This window comes from Oculina patagonica, chromosome 10 (genome assembly GCF_052425735.1).
Source record: "Oculina patagonica isolate OP01 chromosome 10, crgOcupat, whole genome shotgun sequence".
Taxonomy (NCBI): domain Eukaryota; kingdom Metazoa; phylum Cnidaria; class Anthozoa; order Scleractinia; family Oculinidae; genus Oculina; species Oculina patagonica.
Window position 1 is genome coordinate 2,567,265 of NC_135767.1, and position 11,309 is coordinate 2,578,573.

The window sequence follows — 11,309 nt, forward strand, 5'->3', positions numbered from 1 at the left end:
TGACGTCATCTTAAAAAGACTGTACGTTGTCAATAGTTCCATTTTCTCTCGCATGGCTCGAAATAAACGATTCAAAAATTAATGGCGAACGTGGCCCGTGGAATGTCACAGTAGGACCAGCCTAATCTGACGGAGACAAGCTACAACGTTACACACAACAACATATGCAACAGCTAGTCAGCTTACCGTTGAACGTAACCCAATAGTTTTCGGAAATTTAAGCGTTTTTGTCAGGAAAAACAAAACTGTTCGAAATACGGTAAGCGGGTATCTGTAAAGCGGTGTTTCACTGTAAAGGAAATGTAAGGAGAAGAATTTGTATGTTGGTATCAGGGCTTAAAGGGTTAATACATCATCAATTTCTCCCAACTAGTACAATAAGAAATGTTTGGAGACCAGTAAGAAAAATTTGTATGTTGACATCAGGGCTTACAGGGTTAATACATCATCAAATTCTTCCAACTAGACTACTATAAAAAATGTATGGAGACCAGTAAGAAGAATTTTTATGTTGACATCAGGGCTTAAAGGGTTAATACATCATCAAATTCTCCCAACTGGTCCTATAAGAAATGTGTGGAGACCATTAAGGAGAATTTTTATTTCTATATTAACTCACCTGGTGTCGATGATGTTGGAATTCCAGGTATCAGAATCGTCTGAAATAAGCCTCTAAATGTGTGCTGCTGAAACAACTGGCCTGACTGCACGTCACTTGTTAAATGATAAGCCCATATAAGGAAAATAGGTTCTCCTTGCTGCAAACGAAATGAAATACAAACAAACTTAACGCAAAGTGTGTGCAAAGTGAAGAAAGCAATAATGACATATTAGAGTTGTTCATTTTTTTTTTTTTTTTTTCTGCAAATTTCGTCAACAATACACAACTATTGGAAGAAGTTGAGCAAAATATTGTGATTTGTCAGTGGCAAGTAGATAAATAAATTTTTAAACAATTTATCTGCGAGACACTGACAAATAACTGCGATATTTTATTTTATCATTCGATCACTATGCTTGTTTTTGGTGTAGCAAAAATTTCAAATTGTTCTCCGACATCTCTGGAAAACGAGTTGGCATTTTTTTTCTCGAAAGTGGTCACAAGTAAGTATTAATTGCAGCAAAATCACTGTCAAATTCAATGCACATGAACAGAACATTATTGGTAGACATTCGTTTCTCGTATAAAAAAAGTCATTTGTTCCACTGGTAAATGGTAGTATACATTTCCGAGCGAAAAAGAGTTTGATATAAATATTGAAATTATTATTGGTGTCAATATTTGTATCAATATTGGATCAATATTGTTATAGATATTGGAATTAATATAAGTATTAACATTGGCATCAATATAAGCGGGATAAGTATCGTGAAATTGGTATCAATTTTGGTACCAATCGCCGGCGTGCGAAGGGAAGTTAGATGGTTCCACGTCAAGTGTAGCGTGATAGGCCGAAAGGAGGCATCCCTGGCTGCGGAACCAATACACAAGAAACTCTACTAGTTACACCTGGTTCTTTAGCAGAATTACTTTACAATTAAGGCAAAAATTTTACCTTCATCCAACGACGATATATAACCATAGCTAAAACCACGAGATTATGGACACCGCCATAATGTCATTTATGTAGAGGCCGACATTAGTTTAGTAAACATTTTAGTATAGTAAACATTTTAGTATTATCTTATCGTAATTGCCATGTCGCTGTTCTGAAGGCTGGAATTCGGCATATATCCGTTCATCGTTAAGCAAATTGAATATCTTGAATTCCGGGGTTTTATTCCCATCATACAAGGAGAGTGTAAGACATGTGTTCGTCCTCATTCTTCTTAACCTTCGAGGAGTACACATCAGAGAATTTTCCCGCCTCCATCCCCAGTCATTCCTCCTTCATCAGTCACTGGCCTTTTGCTTACGGCTGGGCCTGTTTTCACGCCCACCTGCGCTAACCATCCGTCGTGTTTTTGGTAATTAAGCTGTCACTAAAGTTATTTTAGTCAATAAATCGCCACCCTCGTGGCCAAATTATTCCATCTTGGTTATCTCACTTTTAATCTGGGTTGTTCTCCTATAAACAACTGGCGGCTAACAATTAAAAGTTCTCGTAGGCATCTACATAAAATGGTGCATCAAAAACTATTACACTGGCCAAAGTTGATAAGACAGTGGTAGACACCTCTACAATATGGGTGGTAAGTCAGTGATGAACAAAGATTCTCAACTGTGTCGATGATGTCTCGTTATAAATAAAATGAGAACTTTGGAAATGTGATTTTTTACCTGAATTACGATATCATTTAGAAAGTCATTGGTGTCTCGCTGACGATAAAACTGTAAGGTTGTTACACCGTTTTCTTCTCTGGAGTAGGTCAACACCCAGTCCTGCTGTGCATCCAACTGGGGTTGTTGCCGGCCAATGGTCAAATAATCCTGGCAGGATAATTGAAATTAAAAAAAAAGAATTCTTAACCAATTTAAAGTTCAGAAGTACACTACCGTATGCATTTCAGAGCTATATTTTACTTATCTACACCCATTTGGTCAAATACAAGTTTTAATTCAAATATGCATCTTTCTATGACAATCACCGCAAATTAAACTTCTTTAAGAGTTATTGCTGCACGAAGCCGGCATCAACTAAAAAGTGGCTTTTGTTGATTTTACAGAAAAGTAGTATTTGTTTATTTAAAAAAAAGCATTGTAGAGCGAGATATTTTGTTACATGTACAAGCGGAAGGTTGACAACGGACTTGTGTGGAATAAAAAGCTGAAATCGAGTTGTTGTTGTAATCCTTCTATTAATTCTTCTATTGCAATATGTTGTAATTCTTCTATTGCACTCCACACAACATGCAAACAGAATAGAAAAAAATTACCCTTAAATAGCCTGTTCCGTCACTAAGAACGCCTCCAACAGCCACATCGTATCCAATCATGGCATTAGGTGCTCGAGTAGCAACTCCAAATCCAACCCATCCAGTCGTCATGACCTCAGTCACGAAGTGTAACCTGTCTGTATTGTTGTCGTACATCCACGAGACATTGTAGTTTCCATTGTTAAAGGAAAGGAAGTTTGCAAAATGCACTGGCGGAGCATTGGTTGGCGGTCTTGTGGTGGCTAAATAATTCCAAAAATGGTAAGATGTTAGGCTTTGTTGGTCTCATTCTTTGCACTCGAACTTACAGCATGCATTTAATGTCAGTTCATAGCATTTGTGCTTTAATAGATTTATACTATCATTCTAACGGTAGAAAAAAACAATATCAAGCAAATGCCAAACTAACGATCATCTTCTTGACGTCACATGCCACAATTATTTTATGCAACAATTAGCACCAGCATTTAACCTACCAAAAGTGCTTATAGCTCCAAAATGAAGTCGGTAACCCCAAATTTTATAACTGAACAATGATAAGCTTGACAAAATACAATTTTATAGTTTTGAGAGCCACCTTATATTTTGCTGCACAAATTATAACAGCAGAAGTATTAAAGTATTAATACTAGATAAAATTTAAGGATTATTAATGATCATGGAAATACACGGCTAAAACAAAGAGACGCAATGTGATGAGTCGGGTAGCAGCTTTCGTATTAAAGGTCTCGCAAGAATTGCTCGCTACTCAGGGTCGAGAGAACCGTTAAAACAAAAAACAGGAACAATGCCCTTAGCCGCAAAAACAATAGCAACTGTTGCACAAGAGGAAAGGTACAATTACATGCTTACGAGAGCTTACTGAATATGATAGGAGTAGTTTTGAAAACAGTACAGACTATAATACTAATGCTTATTAAAAATTTCGATGGGAAAACTGTTATATTTTCCAAGGATTAATGTGTTATCTAGTAACCTTACCGTTGAAAGGTGGTTGGGTACTCGGTGGCGACGAGGGTGGCGTTGCAGTAACAACAGAAGAAAAAACCGTAGGTCTAGGCGTAGTTATGGCTGAAAGTAAAGATAAATAAAGAATAAAAGCTTAGATAATAAAAGTTCATTCTAATCCTTTTTCCTGAAGGTTTTTTTTTCAGATCAAGTAAGCGTTTCTGAATATTCTACGAACATATCCGAACATATTCGAAGAAGCACGAAGCACGAATATTTCAGACTTTCCAGGGCTCTAACTAGCAAGAGGCAAGACGAGGCACGCGGCAAAATTAAATTTTTCTCAAGAAGGACGTCATGAAAAATATCTCTGAAAGAGTTTCAGAGCTTCTAGATTTCTAGGGCATGCACCCAGAGCCCCGGGCCCAGAGCCCCCTAGCAAGAGCTTGCCTCGTCCATGGCAAAGGTCTGGTTCCGGGTCTACTTTCAATATTTTCTTGACATTGATTCAGAAGGGCCATGCCCAAAATAACTCGCACATATCAAATAATAAAAAAGATTATATTTAAGTTCCTGACTTTTTCGTAATGTAGTTTTGCAGTCCTTGAAGATATCAGCTATTTAATTTCGAAGATGAATGCCCGATCCTTGCTCAGATGAGAATGTGAAAACTTTGCAATTTAACAAATTCAGTCTCTCATGTATCGACAATCGTATCATGTACCTGATGTGGTTTTTGTAAGTAAGATTATCGCGATCTGTACAAACAGGAAATAATTCTTCCACATATCTCTTTAGCTTTGCACTTCTTAAACTGATGGCCAGAAGTCAGACCATGTGGAGCAATGAAATCGAAAGTGATTGAAAATGGGTTTTAATGCTAGCCGAGAGACATTGCGGAAAAATAAGCGCTTAGTCATTTCATTTTATTAATTACCGTTGCCGTTTACGTACGCGTTTTCCCCCACCCCCTAGTCAGAATGTTTAACAATTGTTTTGTGAGAACGCTTGAAGTATCTCCAGACTTTTTGACGAGGTTGTGGCGGTGAATTAGCTAAAATCAGGCAACATTTCGCAAGATTAAGCACGATTATTGTTTTATTATTTCATATTTTACAGCTGGATAAACTCTTGTTCTGCATGGTGACTTTGCAAAGTATCGGACGAGCCATGGCTTGTTTAACTTCCAAATATGGCAAAGTACGTATATCACAGCATATTTGTCATGTGCGCATGACAGATATCAAGACCTTCTGACCATAAACGGGGATGATGACATTTTGTTGAATAAAACAAGCCAATGCATGCAGGTTTATATTGGATTAAGTCGACTTGAAGAATGCTGTAATTTCGTCCAAATGTACCTATAAATATAACTTGTATAAGCTTGGCTCTTACGTTCAAGCTTGTTTTATAGACACTATTATTTTGTTAAAGTGTGTTCATTGTCGTTGAGTGTTTACAAATCTGAAGACGATTGATCTTGTTTGTTGCTTTAGATCTTTGTGTTTAGAGAGTCTTGATGAGCAATGCGATAGTTTTACATATGCTGCCTTAGCGTGTTTGAAACGCGAAAATTGCTGAGTGGAAACTTTAGCGGAGAAACCTGACACGGATATAACTTATGAGAGAAAAATGGAATCACGGACGTGTCAAGATACTACAAAGTTTTGAATGTGTTTGCATTATTAAGATTATCCAAAGTTAGATTTTTATTTTCAAGTGTGTCATTACTATATATATGTTGGTTGACAATTGCAGAATTTGTTTGCGATACATTTCGTTATGTTCCGATAGTTTTGATGACAAGTGCGGTATTTTTCGACCGCGAAGTCTAATATCACGGTAATGATGACACGGCACAGTTTTGGGCCCGGGTGTGTTAATATCACGATTATCCAAAGTTATATTGCTTAGCTTAGACCGACTAGACGAGCAATATATACGAGGCAGTTCAATGGAAAAATTGTCGTGAACCTTGGTGTAATAAAGAATCAATAATTGTCAAACACATTTTAAAATGTCTCAAAAATGTATCAAGACAAGGCTTAACTCCTTGATTGAAAATGTTGGCATTCGCGACACATTAAAAAACTTATGATGAAGCAGTTTCGCTTCATGATTGATGACATCATACCATAGATTTGCTATCCGTCAGATAGAGCAATAAAAAGGGAGGCCACTTAAGAAAACAAATTATGATCAAAAATTGACTTTCAGAGCTTATTTTTCATCTTAGTATGCTTGGAGGTAAAACTGAAAGTAGTACATAGTTCTATGGAGTACAATGCATTCGTTACTGAACAACGAATTTTACCGAGCAAGTCTTAAAGATTTTTCTTGGAAACACGTTGGTGTAATTGTTTTATTCTTTTTTGTCGATCATCACAGCAATTTTGAAAGCCTCATAAATTTGCCGTTTAATAGTTATAAAATCATCCTAGCCTAAAAGTGCATAATTGTGGCCCATTTTTATTGATCAAGAAGTTAATCGTGCTTCCTAACTTTGCATGAGTTTAATCGCTTTTTGTTTGAAAAACACAACCTTGGAATTTTCTGGGAACGTTATCATGGGAGTTACAGCTAGTTGTGCGTGGTTTGGCCTGTCTTGGCGTGGTTCACAATTAAGTTCTGTTCAGAATTTTGTAGTATAGTCAAGCGTTAAAAAGAAGCGAAAAAAATTTTTTTTCAATCAAACAAATGATCATGTATTCTGTTTATATATAGCTTCAAAAGTATCAGAATTCCAAACCTAACTTCCGTGGCAATGAAACATGCATGTATGCACCGCGTTAGTACTAATATTGCCTTAACGTTTAAAAATTGCTTTATGACATGACTTTAACCAAAGCTCGAGACATTTTCTGTATAAAAAAAAACAATTGCGAGGCCCTCTTAAATATAGAAATCGTTAGAAAGTTCGAAAGCAGTAGAATGAATTTAAAATCCAAACTCGTAACGACGCGCGCTTCACCAAGGAGCTTTGGATAAAACAAGCTCGACTGAATCGTTTTAATGAACTGCGGCTTTTTTGAGGATATATTTGAAAAATTTTGAAACGGAACACAGTTGTGTCCCAATATAATCCGAGTATACAGATATCATGCGCTGTTTATATGTGTTTAATTTGCGTGGGTGATCTGTTTTAAACTTACCAATTTCACAACACGTTCCCTGATATCCTGGTCGACAGGAGCAACCTTTGCTTGTAGGAGTTCCTGCATTCTGACATTTGCCTCTGTTACATGGGCGAGTCTGTGATAAGGGGAATGGGCATGGTCCTCCACAAGAAGCAGCTACTGTTATGGTTCTCTTTCTCGTATACGTTCCACTTGTGCCACACTGATGACTGCAGGGACTCCATGTTGACCATGAGCTGACTTGACAAGTACGAGGTGTGCACGGCGGAGGAGAACGTCTTCTTCTGCGTCGCCGCCAAGATTCAACGCCTGAAACAAAAACTAGCAACAGCAGCGTAACAGCTAAGACTTTTACCTTCCACATTATTTTTGGATTCTACCACTGAACAGAAGACCTAAAAGACAATTGTTGCACTGTGTGCAACAAGAAGTCTCAATGAAATGATTGAAAAATACGACCAGCTTTAATATTAGAGGTATTGCGGAAAATAAACGCTTCATTTATTTTTCATTAAAATAATCGTTGACGTTTACATTTATTTCCCCTCCGGGTTATATTTGGAGTAAATATTTTATGATGTAATATCTTTCCATCACGTATCTATATTTATACCTTTGTTGAAGCCCCCTAACTGTAAAATAATGTCACTACATTATGTTAGTAGACGATTGATGTCTGTTTGAAAACTGTAAAACTTGTTTTGTGATTCATATCGTGATGTTTAGAGAGTTTTGATGGTTAATATACGGTATCACGTTATCACATAATAAGAACCAAAGTTTAGCGTTTTGGAACATAAACTTCCTAAGTGCGGTTAATTTGGCGGAAAGACCTGACAGTCAGATAACTATGTTACAATACCATGGAAGTGCTGAGGCCGCATAATATTTTTATACATCATAATTACCGAAAGTTAAATTACTTAGCTTCGTGACCAATATATGGTGTAGTCCAATGAAAGACCTGTTATGCACGTCAGAGAAATAAAAAAAACTGTCTAGCAAGCACATTAAAAGAAGAATGTTTCAAACATGTGGTGGACCACCACTTTAACTTCTTCACGGGAAACTGTCAGCAAAGACGCGGTATAAAAAAAACTTATCACACTCGTAGGCATTTTGAAACAAAGTTTTTGAGTGGAAGTTTTGGTGGAAAAATTGATGACAAGGGAATAACAGGAAGGTACTGCACATTTTCGAGTGTTTATCCAAGGGAGTGATTATTCATCGTTATTTTACTTTGTTTGTTAGTTTATTCAGGTTATTCTTTGTTTTATTTGCTATTGACGTCAATGCAGACGCCGAGGTACAGATAATGAGATCCCAACTTAAAAACAAAATAATCGTACCGCGCACGTACTGCCTAACTGCTTGAACTGTCCTAGCCTGCATATTAACTGTAAAAATAAAGTGTAGCAAGGATAAGGTGCCGTGCGATTCCTTTTAAAACCTTCCTCCAACAAAAAGTATCCCTCCCGAACACAAACCCCACCCCCCCCCCGAGTAATCTTAGACGCAAAAATCCTTCCATCAATAAGTCGCCCTCCCCCCCCCCCCCCGCCCCGAACATAAACCCCACGGGCTTGTAATAAGTTTTAGCTCTTAAATGCTTCCAATTATGACAATTATAAGCCCTTTGTTCAGAAATGTTTCTTGGCTTTATCCTCAGAAAGTATAACGATTGTTAGCCCACGAAAAAGCCTTTGAACAAATGTAAGTCCCGGTATACTAGTGTAGGTATCCATCTAATGTATAATGTCTTTACGGAAGTTAATTTAATATCTTTTGATGTTCCTTTGAAGACTAAAGGATTTGTTTTGTTATTCATATCGTGATATCCAGAGCTTTTTCATTGCAAAATACGTGATATTTCTACATTAGTAAGCACCAAAATCGTGAGCGTTTTTGAAGTGCAAACTTTCTTGAGTGGAAATTTGGCTGAAAATCTGACACGGGCATGCCTGAAAGACAATATCACCAAAATGATGACTCTGCACAATTTTAAAGAGTGTTAACATCATAGTAATTTTACTTGATTTATTTGTTTTTTATTTGCTGTTGACGTCTACGGACGTGTTTACAGATAATGAGATCAAGACTGAAAACAGTTTAATTAATCCTCTCATATGCTAGAGCTTCTTGAACTCCCTTCCACAAATTCTCCTTACTGGTCTCCAAACATTTCTTATAGTACTAGTTGGAAGAATTTGATGATGTGTTAACCTTTTAAGCCCCGATGTCAACATACAAATTCCCCTTACCGATTTCCATATATTTCTTATAGTACTAGTTGACCTTCGTGATGGTGTAACTAACTAGTAACCGACTATCATCAACTCGGGCCAAACGAGAACGAGAGTCAGTCAAACTCTCATCGACTCTTATGAAAAGTTTGAGCACGTTCAAAGTCGACGAGAGTGCATGAGAGTTTTAGTCTAAACAAGAGCGAAAGTATGAACTCTCATTAACTCTCATCCTCGTTTGGCCTGGGCTTAACTATGTATTGGTTTTGTAGGTCGCACTTTATTCGTCAAGCAATTTCTCTGATATAAAGAACTAAATCATACAATTACTTTATACTGTCGGATGGGGCTGCTGGACTCTTAGTTATCAGGCAAATTTAGTTATCGGCTATTTCTCATCAATTAGCTAGAATTTCAATCCATTTCTCGGGTCGCCCACTACCTCTCGGAACGAGTTAATTTATTGGTTCTTAAAACTACTGCATTTCTCAGCTACAGTTGGACTCGATTACTCGCCCTCAGTAACTCAAACCTCCCGCTAACTCAAACCTTTCGAATTCCCACAGATTTTTTTTTAACCTCGATAACTCGAACTCCCGATATCCCGAGCCTTTTTCGATTTCCCTTGAAGGTTCGAGTTATCGGGATTCAACTGTATCAGTACATTTTTGCAGATCTGATATCTCAGCTATCAGTTTAAAAAAGCGCGTCATTTCTCAGCCGACAGTTAAAATTATGATCTATTCCAGGCTATCAGTTCAACCGCATCCAGGAAGTCATTTTGAACGTCCGGAAACGCATAGTGTAGAAAAAAAAACAAAAACAAAACAAAACAGAAACATACTAAATACCGTTCCCTTTTCAATCACTTTCGGTATAAATACAAATAATTTTGTTCTTAGGTATTAACTTAATATTCGAAATAATTTGAAAAAAAATTAATCGCAAAATTCCTGACCGGAAGTTTGATTCAGCGGAAGACATATAACTGATTGACGTACAATATGAAGGAAATTAAAGTGACACCGCATAAATTGTTTCAAGTGTTTTTACCTTATAATTTATATGCAAAGTTATATTGGCATTTCAGCAGTAACAGAGCGTCTAATGCATACTTTTGTTTTGATATGTCCTTCCTTTAAAAACAATCTTTATTACTCTAATAGAATTACATCTACATTTACCTACATAAAAATGTCCCAAGAAACAGACAAAGTATCTGCAAAGTTATAAAATGAATTTTTATTACAGCTCAACGTCAAGGAAGCGTAAAATTTGTTACCCATTAAATTTATATACAAGTTTTCCCGCAAGTTTACATTTTATTTGATAAGTTGTGAGCTCCTGGGAGCGGTGCAACGATTATTCATTTCTTAAACGACAATGTTTGGGACTGATTCAACGATACATCAATGATCTCTAATTTATTCGCAGTGATTTTATTTCAGTCACCTGTGAAACAATATCTAATTGTCAGTGTCTATTAGACACAAACGCCAAACAAAAAGAAAACAAAAGATTCGGAAGTTAATACGTTCAAGGATCTGTTTCACTGGTTAAGTAAAATCACTCCATTTGACTATGACGCTATTTGCCCTTATTAGGACGGGTTTAACAAACAATGCGCGTGGATCGAGATATTGCTAGTTCTCGCATCCCTTATGTTACATGATTAAACAGATAATACGTGTAGGTATCTACTTCGCCGGTGCCCGAAAAAATACAACCGGCATTATATGCCAGGAATTAGGAGTGGTTTGTGGAATAGATTTAGAGGATATGACACGCTACTACTACAAATTAGTCAGATTAGTATTTTACTGGAAACTAAACCACTCGTAGATTCCATACGCCACTCCATCCGGGGCCCGAGTGTCGTATTTTTCCTATGTCACTCGTGCATATCGCTCATTGTCACACCTTTTCTACTATGCTAGGTAGCGCGGGAAAGCATGCGTGGTGTATCTGTTGTTAAACGCTGAAGAAACGTGCTATCAAACAAGTCAAGGTTGGTTAAAAGAAAACCAGTAAGGGATTTTGTTTGTCTGAAATAACTGACTTGCATTTGGAGGATGGGGAGTTTGAGTAGCCAATCAGGGCG

The 11,309-nt window shown here is 37.1% G+C and overlaps 1 protein-coding gene across 1 annotated transcript; it reads right to left on the minus strand.

The window, feature by feature from the left end:
* Nucleotides 1-105: 105 nt before the first annotated feature.
* LOC144628816 (uncharacterized) lies at nt 106-7,372 on the minus strand. Its single transcript, XM_078486931.1, has 6 exons — nt 6,981-7,372; nt 3,859-3,948; nt 2,878-3,119; nt 2,282-2,431; nt 620-758; nt 106-140 (listed from the first exon to the last, which is right to left on the minus strand). The coding sequence occupies exons 1-6, from the start codon at nt 7,327-7,329 to the stop codon at nt 106-108; spliced, it is 1,005 nt and encodes a 334-aa protein (XP_078343057.1). The 5' UTR covers nt 7,330-7,372.
* Between the last annotated feature and the right edge of the window lie 3,937 nt (nt 7,373-11,309).

What these genes read in the sequence shown, in the direction of transcription:
- LOC144628816 (XM_078486931.1), bottom strand. Translation starts at nt 7,329, where the DNA reads ATGTGGAAGGTAAAAGTCTTAGCTGTTACGCTGCTGTTGCTAGTTTTT. An exon ending in GGGAACGTGTTGTGAAATTG is followed by an intron (nt 3,949 to 6,980) that starts GTAAGTTTAAAA and finishes CTTTACTTTCAG; the next exon opens with CCATAACTACGCCTAGACCT. An exon ending in TAAATGATATCGTAATTCAG is followed by an intron (nt 759 to 2,281) that starts GTAAAAAATCAC and finishes TTTCGTTTGCAG; the next exon opens with CAAGGAGAACCTATTTTCCT.